General features: G+C 47.1%; 1 protein-coding gene across 1 annotated transcript in view; it reads right to left on the bottom strand.

Moving 5' to 3' along the window:
- Positions 1-621: 621 nt before the first annotated feature.
- The window catches only part of LOC119456124 (nose resistant to fluoxetine protein 6), a 38,693-nt gene continuing 18,319 nt past the window's right edge, over positions 622-20,995 (bottom strand). Inside the window, exons 3-15 of the mRNA XM_037717728.2 lie at positions 19,657-19,768; positions 19,302-19,386; positions 18,361-18,443; positions 17,443-17,622; positions 16,121-16,214; positions 15,454-15,540; positions 14,491-14,656; positions 13,325-13,407; positions 6,770-6,892; positions 5,340-5,460; positions 4,776-4,965; positions 3,968-4,110; positions 622-2,738 (exon numbers count right to left, since the gene is read on the bottom strand). Coding sequence (XP_037573656.1) covers positions 2,430-2,738; positions 3,968-4,110; positions 4,776-4,965; positions 5,340-5,460; positions 6,770-6,892; positions 13,325-13,407; positions 14,491-14,656; positions 15,454-15,540; positions 16,121-16,214; positions 17,443-17,622; positions 18,361-18,443; positions 19,302-19,386; positions 19,657-19,768 — 1,776 coding nt within the window. The 3' untranslated portion in view covers positions 622-2,429. The remainder of the gene's footprint in view (positions 2,739-3,967; positions 4,111-4,775; positions 4,966-5,339; positions 5,461-6,769; positions 6,893-13,324; positions 13,408-14,490; positions 14,657-15,453; positions 15,541-16,120; positions 16,215-17,442; positions 17,623-18,360; positions 18,444-19,301; positions 19,387-19,656; positions 19,769-20,995) is intronic.

The raw sequence follows: 20,995 nt of genomic DNA, 5'->3' as shown, positions 1-20,995 counted from the left end.
TGGGATCAAGCTTCGGTCCCATAGCACAGCAACATGGTGCTCTGAACATTAGGCCACAATCGCGCGTGTGCTTCTATGGTACCAATGTCAACTATATCTTTGAGATGATCGCTGCGTGTGTCACATTGCGCAGAACGGCTGCACGAGATTACAAGCGCGCACGCTAGTTTCCTTTGCTGCCAAGGACGCAGGAATGGAATGCGAGAATTCATAGCCTTTGATTAACCGCTTCACGAAAGCTTCGCTTCATATACTTTCGAAGATGTGTACGTTGGATTTGCATAATTTTGTCGTCGTGGACGTATCAGCGTAAAACTTAGTTTCAACCTTCGACCCTGAAATCAAACTTCTTACCTGTACGTCTGAACAGCTGAGATATCTAGGGAACTCTGTTGCATGAATCTGTTCAGCTACAGTAGAATAATGCAATAACGAAATGCGAGTTCCAGTAAAATAACAGCATAAAATGGAACTGCTATGGCTGACGTCATTGTTACAAAGAAAAGAAGGCAACAATTGCAGTCGTATATTCAAGTTTATTTCACTGAGCATTTTCAATGGACAAGAAATTTTTACAAAAGTGTTCTATATGTACAAGATATTCACGATGATGCTAGGGCATAGTAACTTGCGGCATTTAATAAATCCGACTAAGCTATCAAATATAAAGCCGGTTTCATCTATGAGTGTTTCATTGAAACCATTTCACTAATTGGGGTAACCATTGAGGTTTAACAAGCGGCATGCCAGAAAACCTCAAGAAACGAGTGCTCCTAGGTGTGTTGGAATTAGAAAGACTAGTGCACATTCAGAACACGCCGTTATCGATGGAGCATTATTGTCCGTCATCGGTAGCAACACCATCCGCATTACATGTGTCTTTTAACCATCGTATGCGATTAAATACATGCAACATTGGGAGTTTGATGAATACCCTGTATATAGTTTTGTTGCCATGTGACATGAGATGGTATACTTTTGTTCAGTGTTCTTTCGTCCTCATTTGAAGGTCCAGGATTTTTTTTTTTCTTTCCAGCGCTCAGTGTACAGGCAGCACAAGGAGCCAAGCGAATCCCTTATTTGTAAAGCACAAGAGACTCGCATTGAACTAGCAGATTTTAAGTAGCTTTTTAAACTATGCTCCTATATTAAATAATACGGCACTAAGCAATTATAACGTTCACAAAGACAGAACATGACATTGTGCATGGTATGCACGGTTGAAAATACAAGAGCTACGATAACAATTTTTTAGGCGTCACTAGACGTGAAGCACCCTATTTTGAGGACTCAAAGTGACGAAGTGGCCGCCCTACATCCTAAGCAAACCACACCAATCACAACGAACTTCAATATCTCACGTGATAAGAACTGACTACAAATAGCATGATCAGATATCACACCCCAAAGGAGCCATGCTAATTGGACCATATTACGATGACCTCACAGTTATGATAATTTTACAAGGGCGGCGCTATTATGACACCACAAATATGTGAGTCTCTGAGCTGCCTTTGCGCTCCCATAGTTTCGCCGAGTTGCACTGCCTCACCATGCTAGAAGTGGATCCTCACTCACCTGTCCAGTGTTTACTAAAGGTCAAAGGAGAACCGAGTTTTCTTTTAGACAGAGCCACCACTTAATATAATTGTGATTACCGCTTCTTTTCCATTTATTATTTGTAAATTCGGCAGTGACGTTGAAGATCGCCGCGCCACCACTGCTTGTGGCTGTGGCCGCTAGCCCCGTCATGAATTAAATGCTGACCTACACTGAATGTCATGAATGAGCGAATTATTGCTCACACTGTTTGGCAAGGACAGGTCTACCTTCGTTATCCCTTCTTGACATAGTAGCGCGTAACATTTGTAAAAAGCGAGAGCTCTAGTGAGAGCAACAGATGTACTTGCTACATCTCAACCCTTCCCGACTTTCGCAATACATTTCGTATTGCGAAACCATGCCTCCTGAATATCCTGCTTTCTGAATGTTCGGGCAAAGAACTTGGATGACGTCTGTAGCGTGAGAACCATAGAAAGGTACCCATTCTAAGTTATTTCACAGCACAGGTGAAGAGTACACGCCGTCAACAATTGCCAATGGCAAGTGTTCAAAAATGCCGGCAAAGTCTACCTTATCACGTGAACGTCACTTTGCGTTATTTCACTGGCTCTTCTTTGGCTTCGGGGTGTCCACCCCTCCGGTCAGGTGTACAACCCGCATACACAAATACATGCACACACGCCTTAAGTCCGTGAGCGAATCGATGGGGTCGCACGACGAGGTCGTAGGCACGTCGAGGTCGTAGGCACGTGGACACCACGGGAAATGTGTGATTACGAAGAGCATGCCACGGGAGTTTCTCGTCGCAGATGTGAAAAACTGTTCATGTCGATGGGCTGGAGTGATATTTGCAGTGTCCTAATGGCTCATAACCGGCACGACTGCGGCGTGATCTCCTGTGGCGCAGTGCCAGCGTCGGTTGCCGGCGAAGATGGCTCCTGGCCCACGACGACCGTAGGTATGATGTGGTGCGTCTTCTTGCCGTTTGCGGCGGCCCAATCCTTGATGCCGGCCGCACCACCGCGCTTAGGCTGATGGTGTCCGTGCACAGTCTTCTCTATTCCATTAAAGGCCAGGAATGTCTTCTCGATGACGCCCGTTGGGCACTCGCACAGGATAAACAGGCAGTAACTCATCAGGCAGCTCCACACGAAGATCGAGAACGTCGTCGATATCTGCGCGTTGAAATAAAAACAAAAATTAGGAACGTATTTATCATGTCATCTTGGAAGGACGAACTGATGTGATTAGGCACTCGCTTCCAACGGCGAACGATTCTCGTGTGGAGGTAAAGGTCGGCGGGCCACGGCATGGTTGGTGTGAAATGTATATGCAGTTCAACTTGCATCGGAGCCCCGAATTTGTCCCGAAACGTAATAATAATTGACGAAGCGGTCGTATGAGACATAAGAACCGCCAACAAACATACGCTTATTACGTCCGAAGAGTGCGAGAAGTCACTTATGATGTCTTTCATGTATCAGTTCCTCAAATGGGAACATAAACGAAGGATTATCTATTTGTTTCGTTGTACGTATAAGAGTTTTTGCTTGTCATAAATCATTGTTTTACTAGTAATGAAGCACGAAGGATCGGAACTCTACAAATTTTTCTGGTGAATGCCGCGAATTCGTGATAATGTTCAAGTACTCCTATCAGGTGGCTTTATACGTCGGTTGCTGTCCAAAGCACAAATATATATATATATAAGTAAGCTGCAGAAGACGGAGCTCTAAAAAGAAACTACTCTTATAGATTACAGTATTTTGTATCACCACGAAAGTACGTGGTGAGACAAAATAGAAAGGCTAGCCGCCCTCAGAATATTTCGGAACTCGAAAAATGAGAATAAGTTAAATTTTCGCGCTACTTCACCCCAAAGTGTGAAATGTAGGTCAGGATTGTGATGATAGTATGGAGAAGTATCAACTCTAGCGTTCAGTTCAAGGACCCGTGCCTAGGCTATGACGAAATTTAGATTTTACTCGCATCTCGTGTTCCGAAAGCTTTTGATGGAGAGTGGAGATCAAAGAAGACCATACTTCTCAGGCCTTTACAATTCTGCACAAAGTTTCTACTTTTCACAAAGTCTGCTTGTGGGTGCACCAATTTATGTTGATGGTATTTCTTTTTTATAAGGAAAGTATCTTTGCACCCACGTGTCGTGATCGGTCTTCACAGTTTGCTTTGACTGTCAAGGATGCACTAACAACAACGGAAAGAGTAACTGGGCGTGTAGGCGGAATCTATGCTATTCCTAATCACACGAACGCTCCAAACGACAAACAAACGCATCAAAACGCATTACGACAGGGCCCTTGGGTCTGTTCTTATTCGTTGCCAAACATCTATTATTGTGGTCTCAGGTGGACAAACAGGGAATTTCAAGTGGCACACTACTTACGACTCCGAGCATAGAGTAGTAAATCCGTTCCCTTGAGACGAAGCACATGACCACGAAGTACGGCAGGTGCACGAGGTACACGCCGAACGATAGCCGGCTCAGAGGCACAAAAGCGCCCCACGACAGGAAAGTGCAGACAAAGCCTGCAAGTGAACAGCACATGAGTTTCCAAACAAAGTACACAAAACTGGCTGCATGTAAGCGCCCCATACGGTACTGGGGGCAAGATGCCGGCTTTACAGCAACGCGGTGGAAAACAGATGAACAAAAAAGCAGTCAGCTTTGCAGCAATGAGCACCGCAAAAAAAACCGTTCTTGAGAGTTGATGTTTGCGGCAGGCGACCGGAAAACCAGGTCGAATGTTCCGGCTTGACCCGAACGCCGAACCGACTCCTAACAAAACCAACGCCTCTAACAGCTACATAACCAATTAGTTCAATGTATCTACAATTATTGCAGCTAAAATTGCAGTGATGTAGACTGCCGGCCAAGTCCAACAAAACATCGCAGTATTGTGCTGCAGCGAATCAACACGACCGAGAAACAGTTGCACTAACCTCTATGGCTACACCTTGCTTTGATTCCGGTACCTTCATTAGGATCCTCGCTTCTGTAAGCACAGCTTTAAATTCGCAGCGCAAATGAAGTACCATTTAGACACCACCGCAACATGTACTAAACGCACTTTCTGTTTCCTGTAAGGGCCACCTGGCTATGTCGACACTGGTGTGCCTTTCTCCCGTCAAATCATTATACGTATTCTGCACTTCCAACATTTTGCCACAAAATCTAACTTCAATGCACTCACCTCCTCGTCCGCGGGCACAGGCAATGACCAGCCAGCTGAGGAAACCCGACCAGAGCAGTCGGTCGAAGAAGGCGAACGCCACGTCCTCCCAAGCACCCGGGTTCACGATGCCGGCGTTCCAGTGACGACGAGCTAAGATGCACGTGAGCGCACAGGCAATACTGGCGCACCACAGCACGACCTCGGTGGCCTGTGTATGTAACAGTGAAAGATAAACAACTTTAGCTCATTTTAGTATTTTTAGTATATTTTATATTTTATTATATATAGTATATTATATATACTTATTATATTAGTATATTATATATTAGTATATTTTAGTATTTTAGTATATTTAGTAGCTCATTTAGCTCAAAAGTATTTTAGCTTCACTATATTCAATCTTCACAGTCTTAGGTAAGGCGAAACGACTTTTCCTAACTACTGCGGGTGAGTTCTTTTAAATTTCTGTGCTCAGACCACTTGGCCTGTGTGCGCGGCTTTCTGTGGTGACTCTAAATATGTTTTCCCTCGACCCACGTTTTCACTTCCATGAAGCATATTTTTATGCACCCAGACACGTACCCGCGACATCTCAGCCTTCTTGTACTTCTGCAGAATGAGAACGGTGACACATCCCAAGAAGTAGCTCGCTCCATGGAACGTTGCCATCATGTAGACATCGTTGAACGTATCTGCCATAGTCCTGCAAGCGTTATAAAAATAAAGATAGACAATAAAAAGTCAGTTTTGCGATGACAAACAAAAATTTCGGCTATTCAAACGGCGCGTTTTCGGAACATCTATGCCAGGAGACGCATGGGCACGTTACGCCTGCCCTGTTACAGCTGCTCTTTGCGATGACCTCATCACATGCTACTTGAACGAATATTGCATGAGGGTCAACGAAACACTACGAACTGCCGGCAGTCGTCTTGGGAGCCAGTTCCGAGAACCCAGCACCACCCATCTATATTTAAAACGTTCGCAATGACAATGCATCATTGTAAGTTCCACAGCGATTAGCTGTGGGGCCTCAACTTCCAAGTGAAGGACCAGCTTGTGCATGAGGGCCAGCTTGAGGGCCCGCTTGTGCCTCCACATGTTTCGCTTGCCCACACGATTATTTTTCTTTATTTCTTTACCGCTCTCCACAGTGCTTCCTGCAGCTTATTCTGCATCCTCAGCTTAGTATGCACGATCCTGTACATTCCATGATAGATATTCTCTCATACCCGTTGTGCAATCTTTTTAGCTTACCTTCCGTGTAAGCCTCAAATCAAAACATATTTTATTAGTTCAGAATTAGAGTACGACAAGATATGATATCCAGAAGTAGGTTCCGTAGTCAGGGACTGCATTGTGACATCCCGACAGAAATATACAAACATGAAATAAGTGAAACCCCTCTCTTTCTTTTATGTAAAAGAGAATGTCATCATTTACATAAAGCCATGCTATTTTTCACCAGATCAGCAATAAAACGACAACCAAGATTAAGATCTCTGTCGTAACAAACTCAGATATCACATATGGTCTACATGCTTTCGCATTTTTAAATTTATATAATAACATTTACGCAGTTACATGTCTTTAGGTGAGCTGATAAGCTTGGCCTGTGGGATAAACGCGACTGACCTGCTAAACAACAGTGCCATAAGAGGTGTGCAAAGAACAAAGTCAGTAGAGGCGTATGAGACAAAGTATTATTATTATTTCCCAGAGTCAATGAAATGAAAGATGCTAATGTGTACTTCGAAAAAACGCGATGCTTATCCTCACATGTTAGACATGTGAAACAACCTACCCTTCACGCTCTTTGCATTGTCCGTCGAATATCACATGAGTCCCACTCCCCTGCTGCTTTTCTGTAATTGTATTCTACTGAGTGCCTTCCCCCACACGAGTGTGCCTCTGTAGTACGAAAAGAAATGCCCACATAATTTTGCATTATCCCTTGCAATTTCTCTTTTCTTTTTGTAAGACACGAATTTAGCACTTTCTTTTACACTTACGTGAGATCTGCGACCACCGAGGGGATGACCGGCAGGTATCTTCCTGTCTGCATTTGCCAGGCAGAGAATGCGCTACAGAAGAGTGAGAGGCCCAGGAAGGTCCACATCATCCAAGATTGCCGCCTGCAAAAACGCACACAGGATTGTTGTGGCGTCAACGAGTTGTAGACAAGCGCCATGGTTGACGCGGTTTTATTTTTCAAAGCGTAAACTCCTGTGTGCAGTAACGCTGATTAATTTCCACCAGTATGAAGCCAAATTTAGCTATATAGATATTCACTTGCATTACATCCCTGTTTATTTTCGCATTCAGGATCAAAACATCAGCACAGCAGCGCAATAACGTGCGTGTCGTCTTTTAATCTTTCTTCTAGATCCCTTAACCTACATACAGTGCTCAGCGATTGAAACGTGACATTCGGTGCCCATGGCGGCCGGTGCTTCTTGCACCGCCAGTGAGCGCTGGAGAGATAAATACAGTCAAAATGCCTCACAAAGGGACTCGCTTTCATCGTATCCCACAATGCATGAGGTCGTGGTCCCCCCAGAGCAAACCGGCGGCGCTAACATTCAGGCAGAAACAATCTCACGACGAATGTCGACGCTAATGCGATGAGCATCGAAACAATGTAACGACACAGCGTATTGTCACCGCCGAAACGCGTCACGTATGAGGTGCATATGCAGACTCTTGCGCTTCCCCTCTGGACGCACTATGCCATCTAGCAACACCGTCACGATGTTCGCGCGTGGCGCGCGTTCAATTATAAATTCATACAAAATTGGCATTATATATATATATTCATTGTTCATTGATTGTTCATTGTGCAAAGAGGTTAATTGAAGAGCGGCACATATGCATTCGCACCATACCCAGTGACTCGCTTAATTTCATTTCATTTGTAAGGAAGAAGAAGTACGCCGTGCAGAGCTCCGCAGCCGGATTGCCAGCGCTACTGAAGTGGGGCTCGGGCTCGACGCTGTTCCTGGTGCGCCTGGCTAAGCCTACGCAGTTGTGTCTTCCTGTCGGCGTCCTTCGTGTCGTCCACAGCCGTGCCAGACTTCTTTGTCATATTTGGTGGAGGTTTGCTGGGTCTTCTGTCATCCTGGAATTGCGCAGCCGGATTCTCCCTGCTACCATGACCTCCGCAAGCGCCACGAGCTTACCACCAGCTGCTCCCCAGTCCTCCGTATGCCCCGGCACACTCCGTCAGCGGGACCCTCCCATCTTTAGCGGCAGTGATGACCACGACGTTGATGACTGGCTGTCATCATACGAACGCGTGAGTCGCAGCAACAAATGGGATGACATCACGAAATTGACCACCGTCCCATTTTACCTCACCGGAATTGCCCACTTGTGGTTTCGAAACCACGAAAGCGAAGTCTCAAGCTGGACCGTGTTCAAGACGAAGTTCAGCGAGGTCTTCGGCCGTCCTGCTGTTCAAAAGCTTCGTGCCGAACAGCGTCTGCAGTCGCGCGCTCAGCAGCCTGGTGAGACCTTTACCAGCTACATTGAAGATGTCATCGATCTCTGCAAACGCGTCGATGCATCCATGCTTGAGGGCAATAAAATCAAACAAATACTGAAGGGCATCGACGAGGACGCGTTTCAAATGCTGATCTCAAAGAACCCCTCTACGGTTGCCCAAGTCATTGAACTATGCCAAAGCTATGACGAGCTACGCCGTCAACGCCTCCTCACCCGCCGCCCTAATCCCCATCAGGAATCGTTGTCCGGCTTGACCTCCCCTTTTCCAGATTCCACCCTCCTCTCGCAGATCAAGGCATTCGTCCGGGAAGAAGTTGCTCGCCAGCTCTCCCTTATCTCCAACAACCCGCCGGAGTCAAGTTCGTCCCTTAGTCCGACCCTACGACACGTTATAGAAGAACAAGTGTCCGAAGTTCTTCCTCTGGAGCGGGCGCCTCAACTCACCACCCCATTGACTTACGCCGACGCCGTCGCACGACCACGCCCACCGACGTTCCGGGCTCCGCCCCCGATGCCTAGCCCTGTTTTTACCTCCACGCCCTCACGACCTCCGGTGCATCGAGTAAATCCTTGGCGCACAGCGGACAATCGGCCCATCTGCTATTCCTGTGGTATTGCCGGACACGTTGCACGCCTGTGCCGCCGCCGTCCACTTCATCCACGTGACGACCCACGCACAGCAGCGTACGACCATTCATTGCCTTACGCTCCAGACCGCGATTTACCCCTTCCCCGCCCAAGCCATCGCCCAGTTTCTGACCGCCGTTCTCCTTCTCCTCGTCGTCGCTCGCTCTCCCCGATGCGTCGACGTCCCTCTACCGCTGACACGGAAAACTAAGTGGCGCAGTTCCCGAGGCAAGAACTGCGTCATCGTCGCAACGCTCAAGCCCTCTTCTTTCGCCGCCCAACGTTATTGATGTCGCTGTTGAAGGTGTCTCTGTGCTTGCCCTCATTGACACAGGTGCCGCCATATCTGTGATTGCCGAAAAACTATGCCGCTCCATACGAAAAGTCACGACGCCTTTCTTCGGTCCATTACTCCGCACGGCCACAGCACAGCACGTCCAGCCAGTGGCTGCGTGCACCGCCAGACTTGAAATTCAAGGAGTGCTCTACTTCGTCGAGTTCGTCGTTCTTCCCCACTGTTCCCACGATATTATTTTAGGTTGGGATTTTCTCTCCCGTCACCAAGCTGTTATTGATTGCTCCCGTGCAGAAGTCGCCTTCTCTTCGCTTGGAAATGCCATATCTGACGACGTTTCGCTTTCCCGCACCAAGTTGTCCCTCACTGACGACCTCCAGATACCTCCGCACGCATCCGTTCTGGCACCTGTGTCCTGTTCCGTTGCCTGCGACTCTACCGTACTCTTCACACCTTCCACTGCTTTCGTTCATCGCCACATCTCACCACTGCCAACCGCGCTGCTTGGCCTTCAAGCAGGCGCGACTCACCTTCCTGTATGCAACCACTTCCCATTCCCGATTACGTTGCTTCGCGGTGAATCTCTCGGCACTGTGGAGCCTTACGACACCATTACCACGTTGGAACTTCTTGGTTCGTCCGAGGTCAACACCCTCTCCGGTAGTCCCGCACCTGCCTCATCGCCTGAAGACGTTTTCAGTCACGTCATCGACAGCGCCTTAAACCCCAAGCAACGCCATGACCTTCTCCGTCTCCTCGAGAAATTTCGCCCTGCTTTTGACAGCCATAGCTCTTCCCTGGGTCGAACGACGACTGTATGTCACCGGATTGACACTGGTGCTCACTCACCGCTACGGCAGCGACCATACCGCGTATCGTCGACAGAACGACGCGTCATTGATGAGCAAGTAGGTGAAATGCTGCAGCGTGGTGTCATTGAACCGTCCGACAGTCCATGGGCATCGCCAGTTGTTTTGGTTAAAAAGAAGGATGGCTCGATCCGCTTTTGCGTGGATTACCGTCGCCTAAACAAAATAACTCGAAAGGATGTTTATCCATTGCCGCGGATTGATGATGCCTTAGACTGCTTACAAGGCGCAGAGTTCTTTTCCTCCCTCGATCTACGCTCTGGTTATTGGCAAGTGCCTATGGCTGCAGACGATAAGCCTAAAACTGCTTTCATCACACCAGATGGCTTATACGAATTTCGTGTGATGCCATTCGGCCTTTGCAACGCACCCGCCACTTTTGAGCGGATGATGGATACTATTCTTCGAGGCCTCAAATGGAACACGTGCTTGTGTTATTTGGATGATGTAGTAGTGTTTGCACCAGATTTTCCTACTCACCTTCATCGCTTGGAGCAGGTTTTACGCTGTCTCAGTGACGCTGGCCTCCAACTCAACCTGAAAAAATGTCACTTTGGGGCACGAAAGCTGACAATTCTCGGACATGTCGTATCGAAGGATGGCGTTCTCCCCGATGCCACAAAGCTCCGTGCTGTTAAAGAATTCCCAAGGCCGACGACTCTAAAAGACTTGCGTAGTTTCATTGGCCTCTGCTCGTACTTCCGCCGCTTCATTCGAAATTTCGCTTCGATTATGGCACCGCTGACAGAGCTTCTTCGGGGAGACCCCAATCTTTCCGCATGGTCACCGCCTTGCGACGAGGCCTTCGCGACGCTACGGCGCCTGCTTACAACACCACCGATACTGCGCCATTTCGATCCCACTGCTCCCACGGAAATCCATACGGATGCTAGCGGCGTTGGTCTTGGCGCTGTGCTCGCCCAGCGAAAGCCCGGCTACCAGGAATATGTTGTTGCTTACGCGAGCCGCACTCTCACCAAAGCTGAGGCGAATTATTCAGTCACTGAAAAAGAATGCCTCGCGATCATCTGGGCCATTACAAAGTTTCGCCCATACCTGTACGGCCGGTCCTTCGATGTCGTTACCGATCACCACGCACTTTGCTGGTTGTCGTCCCTCAAGGATCCCTGCGGCCGCCTTGCCCGGTGGGCACTGAGGCTCCAAGAGTACGACATCCGTGTTGTCTACCGCTCCGGCAAGAAGCACGCCGATGCCGATGCTCTTTCGCGCTCGCCTGTCCACGCCGAAATTGTCAGTGTCTCCGTTTTAGATGACCCAGTTCCCCCATTCGCTTCTGTCGACATGGCTTTGGAGCAGCGCAAGGACTCCTGGATTTCATCTTTGATAGATTACATCTCTGATTCACCTGCACGCCCACCATCCCGAGCGCTCCGCCGACAAGCTTCGCACTTCGCCATCCGCGACGGAATCGTCTATCGCCGTAACTACAGTTCCGACGGCCGCAAATGGCTGCTTGTCATACCCCGGCAGCTCCGCACTGATGTATGCGCCGCTTTCCACGCCGACCCTCAGTGTGCACACGCTGGTCTCTTCAAGACCTACACCAGACTACGTCATAGGTTTTATTGGCGCGGTATGTACACATTTGTGCAAAAGTACATTCGCTCTTGCACAGAATGTCAACGCCGCAAGCCTGATCCTTGCCGCTCTTCTGGACCAATGCAACCTTTACCGTGCCCTTCGCGACCCTTTGACCGCGTTGGAATAGACCTATACGGGCCTCTGCCATACACAGCTGCTGGCAATCGCTGGGTCATTGTAGCCATAGACCACCTCACGAGGTATGCAGAAACGGCCGCTCTACCAGCCGCGACAGCTCGTGACGTTGCCTCCTTCCTGCTTCAACGCTTCGTTCTCCGTCACGGCGCCCCCCGCGAACTCCTGAGCGACCGAGGTCGCGTCTTTCTCGCCGATGTCATTCAAGAACTTCTCACTGAATGCCGCATTATTCATCGCTGTACCACCGCATATCACCCGCAAACAAATGGATTGACAGAGCGGTTTAACCGAACTCTTGGCGACATGCTTTCGATGTATGTCGCCTCCAACCACACAAACTGGGACCTCATCCTTCCCTATGTCACGTACGCCTACAATACGGCACCCCAGGCAACGACGGGCTTTTCTCCCTTCTTTCTTCTATACGGCCGAGAACCGTCATTTCCGATTGACACTATTCTTCCTTACCGTCCCGACTTATCAGAGGGTACACCGGTTTCCGAAGCCGCCCGGTATGCAGAAGAATGTCGGCAACTAGCTCGCTCTCTAACAACGCAAGAACAAGCGCTACAGAAATTTCGTCATGACGACGGGCGCCCCCACAACCAGTTTTCGCCTGACGCTCTCGTTTGGTTGTGGGTGCCTCCTACTTCAACACCAGGTGTCTCCTCCAAGTTTGTATCCCGATACCATGGACCCTACCGGGTTCTACAGCAAACTTCTCCGGTGAACTACGTCATCGAACCTCTGACGCCCCCTACGGACCTGCGTCGCCGGAGCCGCGAAACTGTCCATGTCGATCGGCTCAAGCCGTATCACGAGCCCTTCGTCCTTACGACGCCTTAGGCCTCCTGTGCGGCTCCGTCTTCAGCGAGGGGGGAAGATGTAAGGAAGAAGAAGTACGCCGTGCAGAGCTCCGCAGCCGGATTGCCAGCGCTACTGAAGTGGGGCTCGGGCTCGACGCTGTTCCTGGTGCGCCTGGCTAAGCCTACGCACTTGTGTCTTCCTGTCGGCGTCCTTCGTGTCGTCCACAGCCGTGCCAGACTTCTTTGTCATACATTTATTTTTCTCTGAGGGTTAGTAACATGAAGCTGTTTCCAGGGCTGGAAACAAATTAATTAAACAGTGGCACGTACTCAGTGCCACATACAGAGGGATCCATGGAAGTTGGCCCGACAGTTGGCTTCAAACCCGGCTCCCTGCGCACAGCTGCCCGATGGTCTCCCATGGATACCCATTGACCCAAGTTGGATAAAGGAGAGGTAGGCGCGAACACACATACACCGATAGAGGCACACCGCGAACTGGGTCAAGTTCCCAAACAATGCTAGCCGCATTAAAATGCACCGGCAGCTATGCGCTGTGTGTATCGCGTTTTGATAGCTGAGCACTGTACCTTGTATAATAGTCATTCTGAAATATAAATTGTTAAATTGTGAAGTCGTAATGACTGATGCTTTCAACCTGACTTTGCTATTTTCGCAGGTACACTTTCGATCTATACCAACTGGCTGAATAAAACGAAAGCTTACTTTCTCAGAACGGCCAAGACCAAGATGCAGATCAAGAACAGCTGGAAGTCAGTAGACAGGTACCAAAGATGGGCGAAGCATTCCTGCAAGAGTGAAAGGAAAATTAGTGAAACTGATCGACGAATACGCCTATCAGTGCTCTCGCATACAACTGAGTTTAGTACGGGCGGTTACAAAGGCATGCCTTTTGTTGAAGTAGCGGGAGTGATATGTGCAATACTCCACCTACCATTTTAGAGGAAATAATGTAACATGCTGTATGATAACGGTAAGAGATGAACGCCAGTTTTTGAATCTTACTTTTCCGTTTACCTTGCTCAATAAAGAGCCTCCAGAAGGTTTTGGAGCAGGTCTATAATTAAAGACACCTCTTGTTTAAAATATTTCATGAACGAAGCACCCAGGTAGTAATTTGAATAATCCGCTTTGTGTTTATTGTGAATATTCAGCTTCATTTAAGTTACATTGACTCAAGCACCTAGTGGTTCAGTGCGAACATGGCGAGGTTCATATGTGTTATTCTTAACATAATTACATATCGTCAGTGATAATGAGTCATCACAGCAATATTCTAAGCCTCTTGCTGACCCGAAATTTGAACCTAGCTTTTTTCGGAAAGCTTATTTAGATAAGTCTCCTTACTCCCTCCAATCACCTCTTCAATCGCTCAACCGCATGAAGCTAGCCGATTAAGAAAATGTGGCTTTCTCTTTTTACTAAGGCTCCCGTCACATGAAAGCAGAGGCCTTGCATGCTATCCTTTCTTTTTCAGCTTTTCATGGCGAAATTGACAAAGCCATGTTCCAAAGTACAAGAAAGTTGTGTCCCGAGATTGACGACTTTTTCAGACGACAGAATTTCCCGTTGTCATGGCAGAGTTGGCCTTGTCGCTACGGCAGGGTGTCATGCATACAACAATTTTAAGATTGACGTGTAACGTTAGGAAGTTAAATTTTACTATGAAAATTTCATTGCTACGATAGCAGCTTGCGTCATGACAACTGCATTACGGACCAAAAGACGACAAATCCTCCTGGCATTACAACACATATCGCCCTGTTCTTGATTTTTTTTCGACTGGCTTTCCTCTGACATTTTTCTATAGCGCACGTTCATAGAATATATAGACAGATAAACAGAGAAGCGCACTGTATTATATTACGAACCATATCAGTGGAATTGTAGAAGTTGCGGACTTGTAAAAGCAGCTGCCACCAACGCTGGTTGCTTTCTTCGTAGTAGCTGTCGAAGAGTAACTTCGAGTTGGGACCCGAGAAGAGCAGAGGCACCAGAAAGAAAGCCAGGATTACGTAGCCGACGGGGACCATGACCCTGCGGTAAATGAAATCGGCAAAGCATGTCAAAGCTCTTGTTAACCATTCAAAATATTGCTTCGAAGCAACAATGATAGCAGCCCAGGGAAGATATCGCTTCTATTCTTCCCCCTCATGAAGACCTTCGAGAACAATGCGCGAAGGTGCGTTTTGGACACTATACTGACGCATCACAGTTCCCCACAGGAAATGACTCGCATATATATTTAGAAGATTTCAAGCTTTTCGTCACCTAGCGAGGTCGCCTAGAGAGTCAGTGTTACATTGCAGCTGTAGAAAGGACGCGATTACGTCCACGCACACTCGGTCTGACAGGTGTCACACCGAGCGTGCGTGAGCCTACCCGCGTCCATTCTGCAGCTGTACTCTAACACCGACTCTGGAAACGAAGCCCGCGCACTCTCGGTGAAGCAAAGCGCAAACTGTCTCGGGCCCGAACATTGAAATAACTTGTCACTGTGCTGCACATCCATATTAGCGATTGTGATAGTTGACGGTATGTAATACAATCAGACTTTCCTTTGCCCCACACATCAAACTTGTGCTACTGTGCAGTATGAAAAAATAACGTGGGAAGCAATCTCAGTATCAGCCACTACACAAGTAGACATGACCTCAATCTATTTAGCGCACTCACGCTTAAACATGCATGCATCTCACAAATTTTCGAACAAATTTTGTTCTCCGGATGATTGTTTCATATGGAAACGGCTGTTGAGAACCTGCTTTAATGACCATTCGGTACCTTCTTGGAGCTTGTGTAAAAAAAGCTGCGTATTGGTCACACACACACACCTGATAAGTCGACGAGTCAATGCGACCGCAATGATGATCCAGGCGTCCAAATCAACCTTGAGCACGTTGTAAGCCAAGAGAAAACCACTGGAAAGAAACAGGGATGCTACAGTAAATTTAAATGATGATACGCATTGGAAACAAGCACACATCGAACATTCTTCAGGATTTCTACGGTCACGAAGGTTCCACGTGACGTCGCCACTAAATACGAATCCATGGTATGACTGCTCAGTGTAGTGGTACTAAGCCCTTAATTAATGTTGCGCGATGGCCACTTCATGGCTTGAAACCACAGATGCCTAAACCTGTCCCTCCTGAGCTCTTATGAAAACACTCTTTCTAGCCTGCGTACCCATAACACTTTGAAATATCATTAACCTTAATTAGAATATATATGAATTTAATTTTCAGCTAACGAACACTGCATGTTGACCCGTAAAATCTCTCATGCTCCGCGTCTTTCCTGCTGTCTTTTATTTCATGCGGTTACAAATGCCCAGCGTTGCGTTAAGCATAATTTCTGCACTCTCACATTATCTCTCATTTTTATTAACGCTGCAAGGGCCATACGTTCACCCCAAATCGAAAATAGTTTAAAACTGAACTACTGCAATTAACTTTTTGATACACGTTAGAACAGACGCGCTTCTTCCTGTCAACATACCTCAGGAAGAAAAATGTGTCAACGCTGAGGAAGGCCGTCGAAAAGGTGCAGAAGAACCAGCTTCCCGTGGCTTCGAGGACGTTGGCAAACCTTGCTGTGAACGACACAAATACCAAGAAGTTTTAACCGACGCCTGTACTTTTTTGTCACTTTAAATTACTGTGGTACATTCTTAGTCACAGTTCACTGCCCTTTTCGTTATTTTCTTTCACACGTGACAACCTTGTGGTGCGGAAAAAAAAAAGGCAATAACTCATTCAATTTTAAACTGCTCAAAATGTGGCGCTACTTTCGTCGCTAGTTTAGGTGGAACACTGTCACTTACAACTTAGGCCACGGTGCCAATACTGAAGCGACCAACAGGCTTGTCAGTTATAAAAGCCACCAACTTCACACGCTGTTAAAGGAGTTTGTAGAGTGTGCTACATAGGGAAATTGATTTATCGCGGTTTCGAGCTTTAGAGCACGTCCATCGACTTATCTATTTAAGGCCAGCCATCACGCCTACAGTGACTTATAAAATACAGAAACAGATTAATCAGCTTATTGCAATCACAAAAGCTGACATCGCACCTAAATCATTTTAGTGGCATGTAAGCTATAAGCTATTTCTTTGCAAATACAGGCGCAGTAAAACATCCGGCCTCAACCACTGACTTGCCCGCTAAACTTAACACGTGGCAAAAATACGGTATGCTGCCAATAGCTCGTGAAGACTAGACTTTGCGCTTGCCGAGGGATGATACCTGTTTCTTACATTTCATTGTTTGCATATCGACAACGCAGTTCTTCTAATCAAATACAACAAAAAACATCCGACGACCCGTGCACAACTCATAGCCAGAAACATATGACCGAAAGCCATTCTGCGCTGTAGGTATGGTTCCGCCGGCTTGATGATGACTGGGTCTACAGAAACCACGTACTACACCATAGTATTCGTCTTTCTATGTCACGTAGTATTCGCTACGTAAACCACTTTTTCGTGCTGTACACAGCACATCCTTAGTTGACACCTTCCAACCCCTATCGAAATATTCAACACAACAAAACAAAACAAACCACCCAGGGCCGCTTTCACGATAAAATTTACGATTTACTGAAATATCGTACCGAAAATCATCTATGAACCACGTGAGTATGCATGGTTACTGTATAAACCTAGCTCAACGTGGGATCCCCATTGGAGGACCATCGAACGGAGAGAAATAACGCGAGAAATTGGAAAACCGATGACAAGGTTATCGTAAAACGGGACCCTGCCAAAATTCTCAATAGGAATAGAACATATGCTTATATAGAAATAGGTGTCTCATACTTACAGATTACGGGGTCGAATGCCATGGACGTGTGGCCGAGGACAATCCAGAACAAGCTGAAGAAGCGAAGACCGTGCAGGAACCGGTAGCAGTACGCCTCGGAATGAGTGTTCCTTGACACGTACAGCAGGGTGTTTGTGTTCCGGGGCACCGAGAAGGCGCTAAGAAGCTTCACCACGATTGCTGCACACGCAGACACACACAGCAGTACTTATAACTTCCTTGCTACCACTCAGCATGAGTTAAAAGCGAAAATAAGTTAATTTCCAGGTGTTACGCACATACCGAACTCTACTACGTGACAGCTCTTCGTTCAAGTGATCGTTCAAAAACTGATTATATAAAAATACTTCGCTGTCAGGTTCCAGTAATTAGGGACAACTGGTAGCGTCGATTTCGCGCATGCTGCTTCTTTTCTTTTTTCGCGTGGACCCCACTGGACTTTAAATTAATGAGTCAGAAAGACATGCCGTTTGGCCGATCAGTTTATTCGTCAATTAGCAGGGATGTTTCAGTCACTAATCACTTCAGCAAAACGTCTCGCGTAAATGTTAGTAAAATTATCGTTTGTTTTTAATAAACTTTGAAGCGTTATCTTGTTTTTTTCTCCCACAGAGGTCTGCCCAAGAAACAAAAGCCGCCAAAGTGGTTGTTACATTGCTGTAAAACTGTGTAGCCAATATATCCTGCAAATTACCGCTGTACCGCCTGCGCCCAAGCTACAGTGTCCGCACTTTTTTATTCATAATTAATAAGTGCTTTATATGATGTTGGTGTTAGACTGGTTTTTGTCGGAGATGTTATAGAGAGACGCGAGCAGGAGAGCCAACACTGCTTTTCGGGAGTGGGTCACCATTGCTACCGGATGTCACAGCGAGTGGAAGGTTCCTAAACGAAGTAATTTAACTGCGTGCCACTTACTTCTCTTCATGTTCTTCTTCTTGGCGTACATGTCAAACGAGGTGCTGAAGATGAGTAAGAGGACATTCACACCTGCCATGGCTCTGCGAAATAAAAAGGAAGACACACACGCACGTTACGAACTAGACGTGCATAGGACTGCACGTAACACACACTTGTGGTTGTAGCTGCCACCGTAAAGCACCGTTTTTATTTCAAACATGAACTACCATTATGCCCAAGTCTCTACCCTTCATGCCATCGTAAAGCAAATGGATTTTTTAAAAAGCGCAAGCACACCATGACAGCTGGTATAGTGTGTAACAAGTATGCGTGTGCAGTGAAGTTAGAAACAGAAGCTAAGTTATATCGCAGCCGTTTGCCAACAAAGCGACAAGTTGACTACTTTGACTAGTTGACTACGACTATCAGTTGACTACTTCACAATCTCAAAATGTTGTGGCTCACTGTGAAGACGTATCTACGGTTATGTCCACCGGTCTAATACTAAAGGTTTCAACATTATAAGAAACTCTAAGCTGCTCTAAACATTCACGTCTCTCGATGTAATCCAGCAATCTGGCACTAAATGTGATATACGTGTCAATTGAACCAATGGTTGCGGAAGGGCTAGAGATCACGTAAAGGATTGCTTCGCATTGTAGCGCCTGTTTGTCGACCTCGAAACGCCAACTTCTTTTTGACATTGACGAGATACGCCACGAAAGCAACAGCTACAATCATTGACTGCTATAGTCAGCACTTTCTGCTCTTACTGTGAGAGACGGTGCGCGGCAGCGTGAAAATGATTAAAAACAGTTTTTCGGTACCATTTTACAGGTGAAGTGACGCTTTTTCCTTGCGAGCATGACCAATTGCTACCAACTCTCTGATCAAGACAGTCCAGCGTAAGTTGGAACCACATGGATGCAATAATAATAGCCGAAGCATTTCACGCTTACATGATCGCTATCTGGAAAGGCGTGATGGACACTGACTCCCCGGTGACGCAGTCGTTCACTGTGATCTTGGCTATTCCTTCGCCAACTGGAATGAAATAGAAATCAAAGTCAAATACATGTCAACATGAATCTCGTTTACCGAGCATCTCTCTAACATTTCACACTCGTTCCTCTCAGCGCCTCACAACCACCACGCGTAACATGCTACGCAGGGTTGGTGAATCAAATGGCCACTCTGTTATCTAAAGACTGAAAGTCAGGCGCTAAATTGGTGTTTGCATTGTTACATGGCAATGGACCATCGCCGATTCCTTCCTGCAAATTTTCTCACAGATATATATAGAACGGGTCTCACGTGTGCTCGCAATGGCCTGGATGTCTTTTTTGGAGCAGTCAGACATGGTGCATATTCCCACACGTAGGCCCCTGACGCGATCGTCATCGAGAAGCTGGAATAGCTCCGTAGTCTGCGCATGACAGGAAAAAAGCAAGCGATTAGCAAGGCAATACACGCCAGTGAAAAAGATAAGGATTTACTAGTGCTCTGGCACCGTATGTAAGTGACATGTATGGAGACACGCGTCTCCAATGAACAGCATTTCACACACAGAAAAGAAAGAAAGAAAAGGAAGAAGGAAAAAAAAGAAAGCATATGCAGTGATGTATCAGTACATCAAGTTGTGAAGCAGGTAGTCAAACTGAATTTAGCAATTGTGTATGTTTATATATTCATAATAACTTTTATATTGTTACGAAAAAAATGTTTTACTGTATCATTTTGTCCATCTTTCCTCGTGTGGTTATCTCTCTTCTTTCGCTTTCATCGCTTTGTGGAGCGGTGGCTTAGTGAGTAAAGCATTCTGCTGCTCAGTACGAAGTACCGCGTTCGATTCCCAGCGCAGCGGCCACATTTTGACGGGGACTGAACGCCAAAATCCTCGTTCACCGAGCATTACATGAACGTTAAACAACACCAGGTGGTCAAAATTTATTAGGAGCCCTTCACTGCGCAGTCTCTCGTGGATCCCGTGTTGTTTCGTTCCGTTAAACACCATCAATCCAATCGGCATACTTTTCTTGTATACTTTCTTCCAATATGTTGGCGTCTGTCGATTTTTTTTTCATCCCTTAAGCTCGTTCCCCATGAACGCTGCTTCATACGATGGGGCGTGACAACGTCGTGTCGTGCGTTCGGATCGCTCTGTCAGCCACATACGAAATCCAAGTGCAACCGTCTTGAAGCCACTGGTAGCATCTCTTTCAGTATCCGTCGTTGGTTGTGGAAATGCGAAATATTCGCGGATTCGCTCTTTCTCAAAGTTTGTTTCAACTCCCATCGCGAAACGGGAAATAACCTCGGCGTTTCTGATTACCTGCAAGCAACGCCCACACGGATACACAGGCGCGACGATCGCGAGACGCAGCGTGGGAGCGGCGTGCGGCACGTTTGTCGTGTGCCCTGCGACGTGTCCGCGCCTCGCCAATCTTCTCATTGCTAAGCCACGTTCCTCCCAGCTCGCGTGGCGTTCGAGCGTCGACGAGAAAATCACAGGGTGCGCGCGGCGATCGTGCCAAGAACAGCGCATATCGCAGCCACGCTTATTGCGACACGACAACGTCGACGGGTGCTCGGTGACGTGCGATCAGAGTCAGTATAGGATTTTCCCCGCACGCCGCCCTAGCGCATTTTGTAA

This window comes from Dermacentor silvarum, chromosome 6 (genome assembly GCF_013339745.2).
Source record: "Dermacentor silvarum isolate Dsil-2018 chromosome 6, BIME_Dsil_1.4, whole genome shotgun sequence".
Classification (NCBI taxonomy): domain Eukaryota; kingdom Metazoa; phylum Arthropoda; class Arachnida; order Ixodida; family Ixodidae; genus Dermacentor; species Dermacentor silvarum.
This window is presented reverse-complemented; position numbering and strand designations above follow the sequence as displayed.